We start from the raw sequence: 20717 nt of genomic DNA, 5'->3' as shown, positions 1-20717 counted from the left end.
TGCATCTGAATAGGTTTGTGTGTAAAACGAAAACCGCTAACGCCGCCATGAAAAGTGACATTTTAGGCTTTCTAGTATAGAGGGCGGTGAAACTGTGCATGCGCAGTATCGATAATTCAATCACTCTCCAGGACATTGGCCGTATAAGGTATTTGGTGGAAACGAAGTGAAGAAAAGAAGAGATATCTTTTCAGTTTTCAATACATAACCTTTCTTTTATTTAGGTTTTTTGTTTTTATGGTAAAATTTTTTTATTGTTTAAACAGGTCAATGACCTGTGTTGTGTATGTTGTCTTGTGTATGTCCAAACTCTGTTTTTTTTTGGGTGATTCGGGGCCCTCCCAAGTGTCTGTGTGCTTGTTGTGCATATCTGTGTATACCTAGTGATTTTAACTGTGTTCTGTGTTAACTTTTTGTTTCCCAGTTTCTTCAGTTTACAACAAAGATTGTTGAGACTTGCACCACTCTGGAGAGATCTAGTGTATCCTTTTCGTATTCAGTTTACAAATTTATGCTTTCAGTAGCGGTAAGACTGTTGCACAAACATCTCTAATAACTAAATTAGGATACTTATTAAATTAGTAATTATTTGTATGAAATGGACAGCAAAATGATTGGAGTTGTAGGGGAATATAATTAAACACATTAGAAGCAAGTGAGTTTAGTGGGAGGTTTAGTGACATGTTAAAAATCAGATTATTCCATTCATATCTATGGATTTAAAGGTAGAGATAGAAACTAATATTGAGGCCTAGTATGCACTGAGGTTTATACCATCTGGAATTCTAGATGGTGTATTTGCATAAAGTGGGTTGCTGGTTGCTGAGAGTCTCTGTAATGGTCTGTAAGTGCCTTCGCTTATGTGGTCCATTTTCTTGTATATTTACTAGTGAGATAAATTAGTAATTACAGATTAAAACACATAAAAGAAATGTAAATACATACAGTCAGGTCTTTGATTTGAATTGATGTACCCAGGAGTAGTTTCCCGTGTTTCTTAGTGTACAGGGTGGACAAATTTCAGTGTTTCTATAGGAGACCTCAAAAACTGGAAGAGATAGAAAGAAAAACTGATATCCTATTATAAAAAACTTATTTAATTTTATACTTACTATTACCTATTCTATTTAATTTTGTTATTTTTGATTGAAGCCAAATGTAACTTTACTTTAGCCGAGGGGTACACCACTGAGTAGATTTTTGTACACCAATTCCTAATATGCCAGTAATGCCCACTAATTTCTTGTAATGCCCAGTAATTCCTAATAATTCCCGTTAACTAACCTAACCTAGCCTAACAATACCCACTAACTTCCCTGAATTACCCCAACTGGAGAGCCTAACTAACCTTTTTTTATAAAAAAAAGTAATTGCAATGATTGGAACTGCAGCTTATTTTAAATGGGAGGCCCTGTATATATTTTTATTTTTGTATTCTACATCAAATTCTAGACATATTTCATGTATTAATGTCATATACCTATCTGTATCTGTTTCCAAGATATTTACTATTTAATGTGAAATTTGATATTTTTGGTCTCCAAAACATTTTTAATTTAGTATGGATATCAGGAAAGGTTTTCTTCTTGGTTTTTGTGTTTTGTCATATTAAACAAGATTTATTCTAGAAGTGTGTGCAGAAAAACGTCAAAATATAGAGGGTGTCCCACGACGAAAGACATCGATTGATATTGGAAAAAGTATAAATAGGAGAGTTTTGAAAATTTGGCAGGATACTGATGTGGGCATGCCCAATCTAACTAAAATATTTTCAAGATGGTTGCACTTCTGTTTATACCGGAAGTCGATCACAACTTTCTTATTTTAAATAGAACACCCTATATATTATTACATATTTGGATTCCTCACAAAATTCTGACCAACTTTTGTGTATAATGCCCTATACCTATCTCTAGCGTTTTTGAAATATTTGATGTTTTTCCAAAAAAGTGACAGTTGCAACGCTCAACATATTTTTGTACTCTGTCAAAACCGTATTTCATTTTGCAATGAAACTTTGGGTTATTGTAAGCAAGGGATCGTTTTATTAAACTGAGGGTGCGTAATGACTAATTTGTATACAGAGTCCTCTAAAGAAAATGAAAAATTTCAAGTTTTTTAAATAGGAACCCACATTTTTTATGACGGAATCAATTTGAGCATTAAAAATTACTATACGTTTCAATTTACTTGCCTATACCTAAATCCAACCCATTTCGTTTTATTTGAGAATAAACATTTTTTATTATAAAAACTCCAGATTTCTTGAAAATTTCTCTCTCTAATTACGTGTGGATTTATGTCACACCAGTAGTGTGAATTATGTCTATTGAACATTCCATTTTTAGAGAATTTGGCCTCGTCGCTATAAATAATATTATTCAAAAACAATTCTTCTCCATAGTGACTAGTCAGCAAAAACTCACTAAAAACCACTCTCTTCGGAAAGTCAACCTCTTTTAAGTGTTGCCCTAATTTAAATGAAAATGAGTGAAATTTATGTTTCTTCAGGATCCTTTGAATTGAGCTTTTGGATATGCCTGATTCTACGGAAACTTGTCTTATTGAAGAAGTTGGATTTGCAACAAAATAGCCCAAAATTGCAATTTCTACATTTGTATTATTAAGGATTGGTTTTGTTTTAATAGCTTTTCTCTTCACAGATCCGGTATTCTCAAAATTTTCAATTATTTGCTTGACAGCTGTTGGTGATGGCTTTGGTTTTTCTGGATAACGAGCGGCAAATACCTCACATGTTCTACTCACAACTTTATCACATTCTCCGTAAATAATAAACAGATTTAAGTAATCTTGGTTTGAATAACGTAACCGCGACGGCGTATTTGCAGTTGTCATAACACTCAAAACTAGTGTTATTAACATACCCTTCAGGTCTCCAATATCACCGTGTGTCAATGTCAAAAGCATGACCAACTAGAACACCACATAATCCCAACCCTGCAGCATAATAAAAAAATGTTTATTCTCAAATAAAACGAAATGGGTTGGATTTAGGTATAGGCAAGTAAATTGAAACGTATAGTAATTTTTAATGCTCAAAATGATTCTGTCATAAAAAATGTGGGTTTCTATTTAAAAAACTTGAAATTTTTCATTTTTTTTTAGTGGCAAGTTTATGATTTTTTTTTGACGACCCTGTATACAAATGAGTCATTACGCACCCTCAGTTTAATAAAACGATCCTTTATTTACAATAACCCAAAGTTTCATTGCAAAATGAATTACGGTTTTGACAGAGTACAAAAATATGTTGAGCGTTGCAACTGTCACTTTTTTGGAAAAACATCAAATATTTCGAAAACGGCTAGAGATAGGCATAGGGCATTGTACACAAAAGTTGGTCAGAATTTTGTGAGGAATCCAAATATGTAATAATATACCAGGTGTCCAAGAGCACCCTGGACATAGGAGATTTAACATGGGAAAACGGTTTTAATTTTTTGCGCCTGTACGGTTGATTTGATTGAAAAATCGTAATAATGAAAGTTGTAGTACCTATCACGGACTAGTTTTCTGTATTTTTTTCGAATCTCTAACTTGAGCTCTTTCGTCGTAAAACACGAACAAAAATGAGAAAATTTAAACTTTTGGCCTGCACTGTATAGGCGGTTGTCGGGCAACGGGTAAACAGGTCATTGTTGTTGGTGCGGTTGCTCGACAACCGCTTATACAGTGCAGGTAAAAAGTTAAAATGTTCGCATTTTTGTTCGTGTTTTACGACGAAAGGGCTCAAGTTAGAGATCTGAAAAAAATACAGAAAACTAGTCCGTGATAGGTACTACAACTTTCATTAATATTGTTACGGTTTGGGCCTACTATGCTCGATACTCGATGAAACCGATGCGCCGCAATATCTGGCCGGGCGCGTGTTAAAGTAGGCCACACTTAGGAAGCGACACCTGGAAGCATCTTGAATATTCGAAGCAAATCGCGAAGCGTTTCGCGGTCATTCTAGAACGTGGTTTGCGAATATAAAAGACGCGGTGTCGACCGCGGGAGTAGTGTAGTAATGAATTTGGGAACGCGGTAAAGTTTAAATAGTGGAATAGTTGTGGAATTGTAGTAGTGTTTTTAATAGCTGAGTTAATTATTGTACGGAGTGTTTTGGTGTAAATAAAGTTATTAATTGTTGAGTTAAACTGACTTTGTGTGAACCCACGGGAAAATCGTAACAATACGATTTTCCAATCAAATCAACCGTACAGGCGCAAAAAAATCAAAACCGTTTTCCCATGTTAATCTCCTATGTCCAGGGTGCTCTTGGACACCTGGTATAGGGTGTTCTATTTAAAATAAGAAAGTTGTGATCGACTTCCGGTATAAACGGAAGTGCAACCATCTTGAAAATATTTTAGTTAGATTGGGCATGCCCACATCAGTATCCTGCCAAATTTTCAAAACTCTCCTATTTATACTTTTTCCAATATCAATCGATGTCTTTCGTCGTGGGACACCCTGTATAATACAGTGTGGTCAAAATATCAGTTCTAAAAAAGGACAGATAGTCTAGTTTTTCAAACAAAACACTCCTTATCCTTATAATTCTGTCTGATTCTCTGTTCAAATATAAAGGAAGTTTGTATTAGGCCATTTATTTAAAAATAGCTATTTATGTAACCAGTTACGAAAAGATCGATTTTGTGTAACGAATGAATTTTTGTAGCGCGAGCGCAGCGAGGTCCTACAATTTGAATGAGTTACACAATAAGACATTTTCGAAACGTGTTGCATACATAATTTTTTCTAATTTTGACCAAAAAGCGGTAAAAACCATCTTAAGTAAGTGATTTAACACAAATATTCACTTTCATAGCACCTTGTATAAACAGTGACAACGACATGTTATGATGGATGTCGCCCATATGTTTCTACGGAAATGCATAAAAACAGGGAGTGATGAAATGAACTTTTCATAACTAGTTACATAAAGTGATACTTTATGTAACTAGTTACATAAAGTAAAACGTTTTGTCACTATAATCAGTTTTGAAAAGTGTCACTTTATATGCCAAAATTAGAAAAAATCATTTTTTAAATTGATACATTGAATCACCCTGAAACAGTCAAAATAACCAAATTAATGAAGGTTAAAGTAGTTCTTCTTAAATTCAGTCAAAACTGTCTTTATTGTTATACACAACACTTTGTATGGACACAAGCTTTTATATGTCAATGGATGGAAAATAAAATGGGCTTTCAAAAAATATGGCCGCCTGTGTTGATAGGTTGCTTCGTTTGGCGGCCAGAGGCTCAGCCAGAGGGCTCCAAAGCTAACTAAATGTTTTCTTTGACTGTTACCACTCTAATTTCTTTAAAGGATTTTTTTTAAATCGGGAAGTACGGTCCTTATGTTTGGCACAAACCTAGCACAATGATTGCCATATCTAGGGTAGTAGTAAAACTGTAGAAATACAATTATTAAGGTCGATTTTCGTTTGTACTAACTGGACAACATAACGCAAAGCCCCCTAGGATAGTGGCGGTGTTTCAGGCAAATTTAACCTTGCGAAAATTGTCATTTGCAAAAACAGTTTTTCAAAAAATTTACAAGCATTGCGTCGTGGTAAGCCTAGTAAGTCACGTGACCGTGTTTTCCTAATTTTGTAAGGTCAAATTAGCCTTTAACCAGTCAAAAAATGTTTGTGGTGCACCCTGTCACTAAATCGTAAATAACACGTGTATTTGTAGCACTTTCTCTATCTATACTTTTAGTGGTACCGTTTGCCCGCTAGAGGGCGTCAACATTGACTAATTTTTTTGGGATATTCTTTTGTTTAATCTTCAAAAACTCGCTTATTTGCACTATTTTTAGTAGAGTTTTATACATCAGTGGACAACCAACGAAATGAGATTTCTAAAAATACCCAATTTAGGTTAATAGGTTGATTGGTTTGGCCACTAGGGGGCGTCAAATTTGACTCATTTTTTCATGACTTTTTTGGTGCATCCTCTTGTTTAATCCTCAAAAACTCGATTATTTGCACTATTTTTGGTAGAGTTTTATACGTCAATAGACAGTCAATGAAATGAGCTTTCTAAAAATATCTCTACTTGGGTTAGTAGGTTGAACGGTTTGGCCACTAGAGGGCGGTAAAGTTGAATCATTTTTTTATGACTTTTTTGGTGCATTTTTTCAACTAGCTTATTTGCTACACTTTGAATAAGTTTTTATCTGTCATTAGATAACCAATGAAATGAGCTTTTTATTGACGTATACAAGTTGGTTGATTAGTGGTACGGTTGCGCCGCTAGAGAAAGTCAACATTTTTAAAAGTAATTTACAAAATTCATAATTTTTCTTTGTTTTCCAATGGATTTAATTGAAATTACCAAACTTTATTTATTTTATTTATGTTTATATTTGAATGGTAGATGTATAGAAAACATTATTTTATGATATTTTTTTTTAATACTACGATTTTCCCGTGGGTTTACACAAAGTCAATTTAACTCAACAATTAATAAATTTATTTACACTTCAAAACACTCCGTACAATAATTAACTCAGCTACTAAAAACACCACTACAATTCCACAATTATTCCACTATTTAAACTTTACCGCGTTCCCAAATTCACTACTACACTAGAGCTCGATTCAGATGAGAAAAGGCCACCGCATCATCAATGACGCAGTTTTTAAAACTATTTCTTTCTCCTTCTACAGTTGCCGTCGCATTAGATATAATCAGAGGCGTCCTATTAAAATATTCCCGAAAATAAATTCTTAAGCGGTCAAAAAGCCACTTGGCAACGTAGTACGGTTTTTTACTTGGGCACAATTAAAACAAATGCGGGTGCGGCCAGGGACAGATGGACCCTTTTACATGCTTTTACTAGCCGGCACTCTAAACGATGTTGCCAAGTTTAAAAAAATGTAGTGGCGGACAGGTTGAGTTTAAAAATTAGGTTAGGTTAGTTTCCGTTTTAGTCTGGTGTTTTGGTTGTGTTGTTGATGGTCGCAGTTTGAGTTCACGTGTTATAAGTAAAAATCGTTAATTTGTCATAATGTCTCCAAAAAAGATTGGGAAGAAAGGTGTTGTGATACACAGCCAAGGGCGTGAAATTGTAAGTAACGTCTTAGAATTTATGAAGAAGGAGGCAGAAGGAGTTTCCATTCCTTTGAATAACTACAGGTATTGTCTTTGATTAAAAACGACGAAAACGTTGAATAATATAATAAATATCATTTTAGAGAGAGAACTATAGCAGCTACAGGGGTGTCTAGATCTACTGTGCAGAAGATATCTAGAGAAGCACTACATGTTGAATGGGGAGGGCCAAGCTCATCATTTCACACTCCTACAAAGAAGGGACAGATTAAAAAATTAAAATTGGATAACATCAAACCTGATGAAATCAAAAGAATCAGAGAAATTATTTATGATTTCTATATTCTTGAGAAAAAACTTCCAACATTAAAAGGTAAGTTTATAATACATTAGGTATACCTACAGAGTCTTCAGAGTTTTTCTAGCAGAACTTACCATGTTTTTTACAATTAAATGTAAGCCTAGTTTGCTATATGTATAAACCTTGATAATGTGTTAATTGAAAATTTAAAACAACAAAATTTAGACTAAAATGGGATTATTTTTTATCTTTACAGGTATTTTGCAAAAAATTATTGACCAGCAAATCTTGACTGAATCCATTAGTGTAAGCAGCTTAGGGCGATTGCTTAAGAACATTGGATTTTAGTATGTTTTACATCTTGGCAATCATGTACATCAAAATAACTTTATCTTTTGTAGGTGGCAGAAGACACCAGACAAAAGAAAATTCTTGTGTGAATCATATGACATTCGCTTAAAACGAATAAATTTTTTAAAAAAATTGGTGCAATACCGCTCAGAAGGTCGCAATATTGTATATACAGATGAGACATACATTCACAGTAGTCATATTCATGACAAAGGATGGTATGATGAAAGTTTTAAAGGCTTACAAAAACCAATTTCTAAAGGACAACGCCTTATAATAGTGCACGCAGGTGGAGAAAAAGGATTTATTGAAAATGGATTGCTTATATTTAAGTCAGGTAATATTTATGTACACCTCAAACCTACTTAAGTACTTCCTCCTGCTTAAATAAAATAAGTTTATATAACAAGTAATTAATAAGTTTAACCACATTTTACACATCATATAAGACACATAATGTTTGTACTATGATTTTTTTTTTTTTTTTTTAGGTTTAAAAACAGGAGATTATCATGATGATATGAACCATGAGAATTTCATGACTTGGGTAAAAAAGCAATTGCTTCCTAATTTACCTGACCGCTCAGTCCTTATTATAGACAATGCAGCCTACCACAATGTTACTGTTAACAAAAATATTACAACGGCTACTAAAAAAGGAGATATGTTAAGTTGGCTAGTGGAAAAAGGAATCCCAGCAGATCCTCATTTAACAAAGCCAGAGCTGTATCAAATCATACAAGAAAATAAATTTAGATTTCCTCCACAATATAACTTAGATAGGCTGTTAGAACAACATGGGCATCTTGTGTTGCGTTTACCACCCTACCATCCAGAATTAAACCCAATAGAAAAAATTTGGGCTTTGGTTAAAAATTGGGTAGCAGCTCATAATACCACTTTTAAATTGTCTGATACCGAAGCTTTAACAAAACAAAAATTTCAAGAGGTGTCTGAAAAAGAGTGGTTTGACATTTGCCAGCATGTAAAAAAGTATGAAGAGGAGCTCATAAAAAAAGAGCATATTTTTGATGATACAGTGGACCAGCTTATTTTTACTGTTAACACTGGTTCATCTGATGATAGCGATGAAGATTCTGGTGATGATGATGAATGTGATGCCAGTTTATCCGAAGAAGAATTAGGATGCTCACTCCTAGACTAAGTTTTGGATTTTTGTTTTATGTTATGAATTCGTAATTTGTATATGTATATGTATTTATAAATAAACAAAATTATCAAATTTATAAAAATATATGATTATTAAATTTAACAAAGATAACAAATTTTAAATATTACCTCTTCTTCATGAAACCCTGTATATCAAAAACGATGCAAAGGCAAGCTGAAAGTTACTTTGAGACTTCATTTTCAAGGTCTAGCTGCACTGTAGGACCTTCAAATTAAGAATAATTGAACAAAGAAACCAGCTGCCTATTTTTATCTTCCAATAATTGATTAATTGCCCCAAGACAATGTTTTTTTGTGGTTAACATTGCCCTAAGTTAAGTTATATAATTTGGATTTAAACTAATTGGTATTTAATATTCTTCATCAATCATCACCCTGCAGCTACAGCAGAAAAATAATTTGCACAGATCTTTTTAACCGAAACACACTGTATGTTTTTTTAATTTACCCTTTGCTTGTTTTCTTGTTTATTTTTTAAATTAATATTTAAAGAAATGGGACCAGAGACCTAGGCCAATTTTGTTCTCAAAGCGTCAATATTATGTATGTATATGTATTTGGTTTGTTTTATAAAACCTACTTACCTATCCTGTTTTAATACAATTTATGAAATGAAAAAGCAAAAACTACACCTATTTACGTTAATTAAATTTCATTTCACTGAGCAGAGAATAGCACGCCATTGACTCGCTGCATCAACTTGGAAAGTAACGAAGGCAGCAATATTTAAAGCGAGACGTACAGAGATCGTGACATCATCGTTTGATGACGGCCGTGGCCTTTTCTTAGCTGATTCGAGCTCTACTACGCCGTCGTCGACACCGCTTCTTTTATATTCGCAAACCACGTTCTAGAATGACCGCAAAACGCTTCGCGATTTGCCTCGAATATCATGTTCAGAACTATCGAGCATAGTAGGCCCAAACCGTAACAATACTAATAATTTAGACTTTTTCAATTTTATTAATAGTTTCCATAATACTAATGTAATGCCCAGTAATGCCTACTTATTCTTTCTTCTCTTCCTACAGTTTGTACACTATAATGCCCAGTGGTTTACCTACCCCTCGACTTTGTCAACATTGTCAAGATCCTTTTTTTAGATTCCAGTGGCATAGATAATTTTTTTTTGGTATTACCTACATAAAGTTTTATTTTTTAAAATGGACGGTATCACTTTTTTGCACCATAAAACACAATTTTTTTCTCTTTAAAATGAGCTATTACAAGTTGTATTTCTGAGGACTAAACCCTTCAATATTCAATAGGGAACTTAAGGATTTTTATTAATAACATTATTAGTAAATACTGAGGTTTATTAATATTGTGAAGCACTTTAGACAGAGACTTTACCCACCAACAAAAACTTCTTTACTCCTTAACTTTTGACAAATACTTTCTATGTTATGTTTCCATTTTGTTCTTCTGCAAAAGTGTTTTACCAAAACATTAATGCACAGGGCATAAAATAAATAAAACTACTTACTTTGTTCATACATTTCATAATACCTATACTTAGTATAGAGTTGTGAATAGCTGTGACATCAAGATTGGCAATGTCCTTAATAGCCTTTGGTCTACCTGAACCCGAGCCTGAACCTTTCCTTGGTGAACTTAACGGAATGCCTTGCTTTACTTTCTGGGATAGATAGATATCATTTTTGTTCAGTTCAGTACAAACTAGGTACTAAAAACCCTTGCAAAGGGTGTGGAACAATGTCAAAAAAGAAAGACAACAGAAACAAAAACGACAACAAAGACAATGATGCAGTAATTCAAACTTGCTCTAAAGAAATAGACTTAGCGCTATAAAAAAATTCCTTAAGGCTATAAAACGCTTTTTCAGCTAAATAAAGAATAAAGCTTTAGCCATCTTCTTAATTTAATTCTTGGTAGTGTTCTCACCCTTGTGGAAAACGAATTGAAGATCTTCTTACACGAGTACTCAACGTTTTGTTGCAGATAGGTGAGGTTATACCTGGTCTGAAGTAACAGGTTATGGTTTCTTGTTGGGTACTCGTGCACTGCAAAAGTTGAGCAAAAAGAGCCGAATTATCAATAATAAACATAAAACAATGATAAATGTACAAGCTTGTGACAGTAAGTAACTTATACTCAGCAAAACACTCCCTACATGAGTCAATACTGTAGAAACACTAAATCCAAATGCTAGGGTTCAGGCTATTTGCTAAAAATATTGTGGATAAACAAAAAACTCTAATGTAATAATTTTTGTTTTACTCTCTCTCACAGCTGCCAAAGGGATAAAAAAACCTCTGAAATCTTGTTCATGTTCAAAAGAGGATATTAAAGCAGGCACAAGCTGCTGACTTTGTTTATCTAAAGCCATGTTCATTAACATAACCACAAACCATAACACTCTAAACACCACAATAATAAGTACTTCATATTATTTTGTACACAGACACAAACTAATTAAACTATTAACTACTGCAATAAATAACATATAAGTTGTTAAAAACACTTGGCTTTCTAGTTCCTCCCTTCCTTCGTGAACCCCCCAACTAACAGGGGGGAAGCCCAACAAAAACAGCAAAACTGTCAACTGGCAATCTGGCAAAATTGTATTCAACTCATAGGCCACATTCGTTTTCACGTTCTGTGGAGCGAGCAGAGCTTTTTTAACGTCACAATGACGTAATTTGACAGTTGATCAAATTACAGTTTTGCTAAATTACGTCATCGTGACGTCAAAAACGCTCTGCTCGCTCCATGGAGCTTGAAAACTAATCCGGCCATAGTCGAGATCGGAAAGGTCCTTCGAGCAAAAAGAACAAGTATCAGGAGGTAGCAAATACCCCGTTTCTGCATTAAGCGACCGAGACGAAAGTCGCAATCTTTGTCCCTCACATTCGCCTACTGCGCGATTGAATGAAACTTCCGAAGTTAGTCGTAAAACAGTTTTGTTTATATTTGGTGGTATGTGAAGTTACAGCTAAAAACCCCAAGATTTGTTGTTTTTGTTTGTTTTGCTTTTCGGTCCGTTAAAGGTTAATTTTTGCAAACTTACATTAGTTGAATTCTTATTGACGAGTGGATTTGTGAATAGAGGGTAACAGCAGATTGATTATCGTCACTGATTTTCTGACAGTTTACGGCCGCCATACTGAACGATTTTTGTCCCACTCTTTGATTGCTATTGCTCCTTCCTGTTATATTTTTTTATTCATTGTTAAGGTCACGTTTGTAATAGAATCGGGCCTCAGTAAGCGCGTGCAAGAAAGAGAGCGCAATAGGCCGCAACTAATCGCTAAACAATACGAATGCATTTTGAAAACGTCAAATTTACTGATGACGTGCAAAGGTCCCTTTAGTGCCGACCATTCTATTTATGTATTAAGCGCAAAAAGTATGAATTGCTGAAAATGAAGTTTGCCAGGAGAACCCTGGACATAGGAGCATAACATGGGAAATCAGTTTTTATTTTTTTGCGCCTGTACGGTTTATTTAATGGAAAAACGCTTTAGATAAAAGTTGTAGAGCACATTTTCGGCTATCAACTTGTATTTTTTCAATACCGTAGGTTTGACTATTGCAAAACATAAATAAAACCTTTATGTATACCAGTACACTTTGTTGTTGTAAACCAAAACTTCATATTTGCACGAATTTGCAGGTTATCACATACCTATACCTAGGTCAGGGATTGCGACACTGGCCTAGAAATCAAGTCACTGATTGTTAAATTAAATATATTCACGCTAACTTTACAAAAACTTAATTACCCAAGATTATTTTTACCTTATCAACTATTCATAATATTACAGGGTTCGATCGATAGTGCCCTTTAGACGTCCTACAGGTCGAGCATTGCCGTTGTCCTTCTCAGTTCAAGCAACTCACAACTGTAGGCTGGCCCTTCAAAACTGGCTTCTTCATTCTTCACTGGGGTGGGGGTAGTAGCTTCAGGGGTTGCCTCAGGCCTGACTACTGATCTGAGTACGGAACATAGTATAATAACTATGTTGAAATAGAACTAGAATTAAGTTGTTAGGTTAGTATTATTAATTTAAGATGATACACAAATATCAAATTAATACAACTTCGAATTTAATGCGGAGAAATATTATTTGCCATAACCCTGTAAAGTCCTTTAATTAAGGCTTTGTGATAATTTGTACTTAGAATGATTGTTTCTCTCCTAATATAATTTTGTGTTAGTAAGTACTTTTACTAAGTTTAGCTTATTTCTAGGTTGAATGAGCTGAACCATTTTAGAATTGTCGATATTAAACAGGAACCTGTTGAGATTAAAACTGAAATTGGAAGCTACAATAACACCTATGAAGAACTTGGGGCTTGTTTTTCACCGTCCCAGAAGTTGGATGAGCTGAGCCAACAGGGGGAGGGTTATCATAGAAATCAGGCGTTATCAGATTCTAAACCTCTTAAAACCAAGTTAAGATTCTGTAATGAAGCAAGGGATGAATTGGGTAACAGTAATGATTATAGTAGTGCGTTGAAAAACCTTCATCAATGCATAGAGTGTAGACAATGTTTTGCAAATAGAACTACACTGACAATTCATTTGAAAACTCACACCGGTGAAAGGCGTTACAAATGCGAAGAATGTGCAAAATATTTTTCTTCTTCATCTTGTTTGCAGAGACATATTCGAGGTCATAGCGGGGAAAAACCTCACAAATGTAAGGAATGTGGAAAAGGTTTTGCAAGAGAAAGTTACTTGATTCTTCATTTGCGAACCCACACGGGCGAAAAACCATTTCAATGTAAGGAGTGTGCTAAATGTTTTTCAAATTCAAGCATATTGCGGTGTCATTTAAGAAGTCATACTGGTGAAAAACCTTACAAATGCATTGAATGTGGGAAGTGTTTTGTGCATCGAAGTCACTTAACTACCCATTTGCGAATTCATACCGGTGAAAGTCCTTACAAATGCGCGGAATGTGGATTATGCTTAAAAGATTCGTCTAACTATGCGAGGCACATACGAAATCACAATGCTGACAAACCTCACAAATGCAATGAATGTGAAAAAAGTTTTACAAGAGGAAGTCAGTTGACTATGCATTTGCAAAGTCATACTGGTGAAAAACCATTTAAATGTACGGAGTGTGATAAATGTTTTTCGTATAAAAGTAGCTTGAACAAACATTTACGTACTCACACTCGTGCGTAACAATATCATCATCATCAATTATTCCACAAAAATGTTTGTAGTTATGTTGATTTGAAGCTGAAACAATTTTTTTTAGTAGTATAAGAGAATAATGTGTTTTTCTATGGTTTTACTATTTGCTATATTTAACTATTTTTGTTCAAATTGGTATCTAGTCTATACTCACTTGTTTCAATTATGCTCTAAAAGAGTCTATGATACCTTACCATAATCATTATAATCAAGCTAGTAAACCAACAAACCGCTCACATCAATTGAATATATTACAATTTATCGACTTTTATAAATAAATAACCTCACTCTCTGGTAAGACCTTCACAGTTGCCTTGCAAAACCATCTTTCATATATTTTTATAGATTAGCGCCTTCTGGGTTTATTTCATGATTATATCTTTCGTATATGATGCTCGCTCGTTTAATGGTCCAAAGATCCGCGTTACTACTCTTCTTTCAAATACCTTCAGTTATTCTTTGAGTTGTCTGTCATGATCCATGTCTCGCAACCTGAATGTTGTCCCAATTATGGTTTTGTGTTCCCTGAATTGTTTTCTTTCTGAAGCGGAATTTATAAGGCAGAGCAAAGCTGATATTCGATTATTTTTATCTATGACTCTTTAGATCTTTTTTTGTTAAGTTCAACACTCAATTGTCAAAAACTTTGGACAGTCTCAATGTTATCTGAACTCTGAGGAATTTCTCCTGTTATTGACTTAGTTAGTATACTTGCGTTTTGTGTATTTGCAAATCTGATGCTTCTGGCTACCCTTTGCAGTTTTGTGTATGTTTCTGTCACGCCCATCATTCTGCGAGATATAATTTTCATATAGTTATTCGTAAGGAGCCAGTTGTGTGGTTTAAAATGCTACAGTTGACGTAAAACTGCAAGAGACAACAAATAAATTCTAAATAAATAGAAGAGTGTAGCAGTGGGATAGTATTTCGTCGGAACAGTTTACAAACTTGCTTGAGTCTATGTTTAAATCTGTAAATCTGGAAGATCTAGGGTTAAGTATAAACGGTGAAAGCTGAACACATTTTTTTTGCAGATGACGTAGTATTAATATCAGATCGTCTCGATCATGTTATGATATGCTCTGCTTCGCATAATAAGACTAAAAATTAAAACCCAACTAATGACTAACCTTATCCTCGGCGAAGGAGTATACATAGATGGAATCCAAGTAGAAGAAACTACCCCATACAAGTATCTTGGTCATGACAGCCGTACAAGCAGAGATGATAAAACTTAATTACGTACGTAAATTGCTTAGGGGGGGTAGGTTAGGTTAGGTTAGGTTAGGTTAGGACTTGAGCCGCTGATAGAAACTTAAGGCACCTATTAAAGTCCGACTTTTTAATTTGTCTAATGAGAACCTTTTTCAACCAATGTTTTCAGCCTGTCCTTTTGACATTAACCAAAAAGGCGGTACAAAAAAATCAAAAGTGGCACAAAGCGCGCAATGGATAATGGCTGGGACTGACCCTCAAAGATCACATCACATACGCTGAGCTACGTAGAACAACTAAACTGATTGAATTGAATTGGGCGGGACACATTGCGAGAATGCGTGACAACAGATGGACCAAGAGGATTATGGGTTGGAGGCCCAGTTAGGACGCATGCAGAAGCAGGGGATAACCACCGACTAGATCGTCCGATGATAATAAACGTATTCATACTAAATGGATAAAGGAGAAAATAGGAAAATGTGGAAGCTCTCAAGGGGCTTATGTCCAGCAGTGGATGTGGAATATGGGTCGGTTGATGATGATGAAGTGTCTTAAAAATAACCATTTTCAAGAAAATAAAGAAAATTTATTTTTTTAATAGAAAAGATAAACTTTTGAAGGGATGTCAAGTGTTTTCCATTATAATTAGTTTTAGTAGGGTTGTATGTCATTAAGTATATTAATAGTATTACTTGATAAACTTTAAAGGAGGTGAAAAAGAGTGGTATGTGGAAGTAGAAGGTGGGATAAAAGTTGTGTTTTGGTTTTTGGTTGTTGATTGTCAAGATGAGAGCTGAAAAGTAAATTTTCTAAAGGATCAGGAGATGTTAGAACGCTATTTCCTTCCGGATCTGGAGTTACTGGGGGTAATATCAAGTGCTACCAGCAACTGTACCAAATTTGTTGCACGTTGTCTAGTGAAGCCGACTTTGATAGAGGGTCGGTTCCAAAAGTGGTTAATTAACTTGGCATTCCCCTCTTTATTTGCACTCATCCAAATTTATTTCTTTTCATCATCTCAATTTCTCGGCTTTGTTGCATATACTTAATTTTTTTAAGAAACCTCGTAGAAAATAATTTAGAGACATCAAGTTTGGCTATCTAGGCGGCTTTTTCATTTTATTGCATTATTCCTGCGGCTTATCCAACAGTTAGGAAATAGCTCATCCAAGTATACATCGTCTAAAATGTAAGAATCCGTCATCCTGTTGAATAGAAGTATGTTGAAAATTCGGTTCTACTGTGTTAATAATTATGGCAAAATTTGGTCTTGTAACAAACCAAGATTCACCTCTTTTGTCAAATTCTCGTTAACAAAAAGGTCCTACTGATGTAGTTTCTACAATTCCGGCCCAAACATTAAGCTTTTGAAGATGTTGAATGCGTGCTAAACAAAATATCTGTTTGACTACAACTTTTCTCTATATGACTTAATAGCTTACGTAACACCATGCACGGCTGGTTGGGACACCTATTTGAACCATTTTCATACATTTTTATCGAGAGTTTTGCAGATATTGAAAACGATGAATATAAACAAGTTTTTAGCTTAGCATTAATAATATTTAAAGATTTCACAAAAATAAATAATAACTTGATACAACTTAATTTAATCTTCTTTTTTCTTATTCTTTACCACTATCGTAGTCCACTGCTGAACATAAGCCTCCCTTTTACATTTTCACCGTTTACGATCCCGAGCCACACTCATCCACTGACTTTCGATTTTTTTTTATGTCATCTCCATCTTGTGGGAGGTCTTCCTGCACTTCGTTTGACATTTCGCGGTCGCCACTCTAATAATCTCCTCGTCCACCTATCATCATTGCGTCTAGCTACATGTCCTGCATACTGCCACTTCAGTTTCGCAATTCTTGTTATTATGTTCCACTTTCGTTTTTTTGCGGATATCTATGTTCCTAACACGATCTGATAGTTTTATTCCCAGCATAGAGCGCTCCATTTTACGTTGAGCTATTCTAAGTTTTTCTGCACTCGCTCTTGTTAGCGTGAGTGTCTCTGCTCCGTAAGTCATGACAGGGAGCACATATTGATTAAACACTTTACGCTTTAAACAGATCGGAATATCGCCTTGAATACTCGGTTCAGTTTACCATAGGCTGCCCATCCAAGCCCCACTCGTCTTTGTAGCTCCTGCGTTTGGTTGCTTCTTGTGTGTCGATGTTGTGACTTCCCAATGTTAGAGTTTCTCCGAGAACTAAGTTGATCATTATCTTTGTCTTTTCTGTGTTTATTTGTAATCCTACGTTTGTGGTGGAATTTGCTAGTTCTGTCAGCATTTGGACTTCTTGTATATCGTCAGCGATCAGCCCGATGTCGTCGGCAAAACGCAAGTTGTTTAATCTCTTACCGTCGATGTTTATGCCTCTTTGTTCCCATTCCAGCTGTTTGAACGCGTATTCGAGGACGGTAATAAAAAGTTTGGGTGACATCGTGTCTCCTTGCCTAACTCCTCTTTCGAGTGGAAATTTAATTGTGTTTTTGTGTAATCTCACGCATGCTGTTGTATTTTTTATGTATATTGTGTATTAGTCTAGTATATCTGTAGTCAATGCGGTATTGACTAAGAGCTTTGAGAATTGCGTCTGGTTCTATAGTGTCAAATCCTTTTAGAAAGTCCACGACGATCAGAACCAACGGTCTATTATACTCCACTGTTCTTTCGGTAAGGGTTTTTAAGGCCAATAGATGATCTGTAGTTCCAAATCCTGCGCGAAATCCTGCCTGTTCCACTGATTGGTAAAAATCAAGCTTTTTTTCAAGTCTGTTGGTTATTATTTTTGTGAAAAGTTTGTATAAGTGAGAAAGTAAGCTGATGGGATGATAGTTGGCTATATCTGTAGGATCTCCTTTTTTATGAAGCAGTATTATCAAAACGTTGTTCTAATCCCCTGGTATAGTGGTTTTTGTTAGGCAAAGGTTAAAAAGATCTTTGATTTTATTATCCCATTTTAATTGCTTCTATCGTTATAGAATCTGTTCCTGCTGATCTATTGTTCTTCATTTCTGTTAGTGCTTTTTGAATCTCCTCACCATCAATTTCGAGAATTTCTTCGGAACCTTGATTTTGAACCCCTTATTTGTAGTAACTCGGATCTGTTAGATTTTATGTTTCCTTCACTATTTTTCAGTTTTGCAATTTTGGTTTTTACTAATAGCTAATTTTCTCCTAAGAACCTTCAGGCTTTTGTTTTCTTGTATGGTTTGATGGATTTGTTGTGTATTGTAGTGTCTTATATCTTTCCTGATATTCCTAGAAATTTCTTTATTTATCTTCCTTAGTTCTGGTAAGCTCATATTGTCTTCCACCCTTTTTTTTCGATGTTGGAGCAGTCCTTTAGTGTGTGAAGTGATCTTCCTTTCGCTAGCTTGTTTTGGACAGTATTTGTCTTAATTTAATACAGATGAATAATATTTTCCTTATCCCTATCTATATTTTCTTTAATGAAAGTTTTGTTGTAATTTGTAGTTAGATTAAATGGTTTTTTAAATTTTAACGAAGTCAAAATTAATATTAAAACTGTGTTGGATTGTTTATTAAATTATCTAAAAGATTCCGATTTAGTCTTTGTAGTAGCTCTTGCGGGAAGTAAGATTCCTGTATAGAGAATCAAATTTTGGACACATTGTATAAATTATTCGCGTCTAGGATACTTTACACTGATAAAACAATTTAAGGCATAAAAAATGTCCGAAACAACTAAGTCTATCCTATCTAATATTCAAGTAAATTACAACTTACTTTAATGTATAGGTAGCATTTTGTTTACCATATAATTGAATAGTATTAATCTCATATTTGCTTGATAAATAAATAGTTCAAGTTTTTGGTTGTCCAAGATCTGTTCTGATCTATCAAACACACTTGTAGAGGCCAAGCCAATCAGTAACGCTGTTAAGCCAACTCGATACTTACTGCAATTTGGAATATATTCTATAAAAATAAATGAAACAAGTATGTACAAAAGGACATTTTTAAGTTATAAGAGAATAAGTAAGGTAGTCGTTAACTAGCTATAGATTCAATCGCTGAAAAAAATTTGTTAAGCCGACTCAAATACTGTCAGTTGACAAATAACCTATTTTAACAAAATGTCTTTAACCTCACAAATGTTGAGAGGTTTGGCTACATTGCTTATCGACGTGCACGCATAGTTATGTGGCGGATCCTTTGGTATTAGAAATTAGAATTAGGTTTTTAGAGTAGCCTTGTTAATTTTAGATTTACAAAAATTGTATGTGCAAATAATAAATAATATATGTATAACATTGAAACACTAAAAGATAACTTAACATAATCCAGAACCTTATATAATTCTTTTAATTAGGATTTGGTTAGAATTGTTCCCCTCATCACATCATTTTTTGAACAATAACTTTTACTAACTATGGTTTATTTCTAGGTTGAATAACACCCATTTGTGGTTCCAGCAGTCAACAGTCAGCGAAGACTCCAGTTGAACCAACTGAAGCCTTGTTTGATAGTAATCGGTGTCCTATCGCTCCTCTAGTCTTTGCGATCAATAATGACGATTCTGAGTTGAAGCTTAACAGTTTTAAAAATGTGGACGTATGGTCACTGTGCATGAGAAGAATCATATTTACAGAGGTTGAATAATAATGAATGGTTTCTCCTGAAGAAGCCAAACCTCTAGTCGATCCCCCAATACAAGTTTTATTGCTATCTGGGCACTCTTAGAACCCTGAGTGTATCTTCGACCACCAGCTTAAGAAGTCAATGTTTACCCAAGTCAATCAACGTGTGATCTGTGTAATTTTGTTATAAAATATCAATAAAGAAACAACTTAATAACCAGCGTCGTAAATGTTATTTCTCAAAAATGTTTTTAATGGACAACGCACTTGTTCACAAAACTTTTTGACTATGGTGATTGCCGAAAGCGAACTATTTATTTCAAGAATCTGAATAGTCACACTGGTGTCACACAATGCAGTAAATAATGTTAATAAATACTTATTCAAGCAACCTACCAATGAAAAAAATGGTATACTACTATTGCGTAGTATGATTTGACCTGTGTTTATTTTTTGTCAGTTTAGTCCAATGACGATTACCAAGTTATAAATTGCAATCTATCATAAAACCCTAATTTTCAATCTATTCCTTTCTCACTGGAACACAAGATATAATAGCCTTGGAAATTACTATTTTATGTTTCTGTTCATTAAATCAATCTTTGCCTTGAACTGATTACATCCATAGATGTGAAATTTATTCTAATTTTGAGAGTATTTACTAACAAATATACAATTTTACTAAGTCGTTTGTAGGTTGCTTTTAATTTCAATGCTATTAACTGTGTTCTTTTTTTGTAGGTTGAGAAAGCTGAACAAGTTTGGTGATAACACTTGTGTTAACATTAAAGAAGA

General features: G+C 34.4%; 2 protein-coding genes and 2 long non-coding RNA genes across 5 annotated transcripts in view; 3 read left to right on the top strand and 1 right to left on the bottom strand.

The window, feature by feature from the left end:
- Positions 1-20717, top strand: part of LOC145729571 (rRNA methyltransferase 2, mitochondrial-like) — a 195580-nt gene that overhangs the window by 50363 nt on the left and 124500 nt on the right. The window lies entirely within an intron of this gene.
- Positions 150-20143, top strand: LOC145729574 (uncharacterized). 2 transcript variants are annotated; one of them, XR_014178411.1, is made up of 4 exons: positions 150-844; positions 12703-12929; positions 13130-13368; positions 19730-20143. It is a non-coding gene; the product is annotated as an uncharacterized LOC145729574 (long non-coding RNA). The 2 variants fall into 2 exon arrangements; XR_014178410.1 differs by having other exon boundaries at positions 153-526.
- LOC145729575 (uncharacterized) lies at positions 752-1367 on the bottom strand. The gene is made up of 3 exons (XR_014178413.1): positions 1113-1367; positions 946-1048; positions 752-886 (listed from the first exon to the last, which is right to left on the bottom strand). It is a non-coding gene; the product is annotated as an uncharacterized LOC145729575 (long non-coding RNA).
- On the top strand, positions 6598-13129 carry LOC145729566 (uncharacterized). Its single transcript, XM_081980376.1, is given in 5 exon segments — positions 6598-7155; positions 7215-7444; positions 7629-7719; positions 7774-8060; positions 8215-13129. Coding segments are annotated over 5 exon segments (1410 nt in total). The 5' UTR covers positions 6598-7027; the 3' UTR covers positions 8889-13129.

Source organism: Ips typographus, linkage group LG5, assembly GCF_016097725.1.
Source record: "Ips typographus isolate SLU linkage group LG5, UJ_Ityp_2.0, whole genome shotgun sequence".
NCBI classification, from domain to species: Eukaryota; Metazoa; Arthropoda; class Insecta; order Coleoptera; family Curculionidae; genus Ips; species Ips typographus.
The sequence above is the reverse complement of the archived record's forward strand: the minus strand, read 5'-3'. Positions and strand labels throughout refer to the sequence as shown.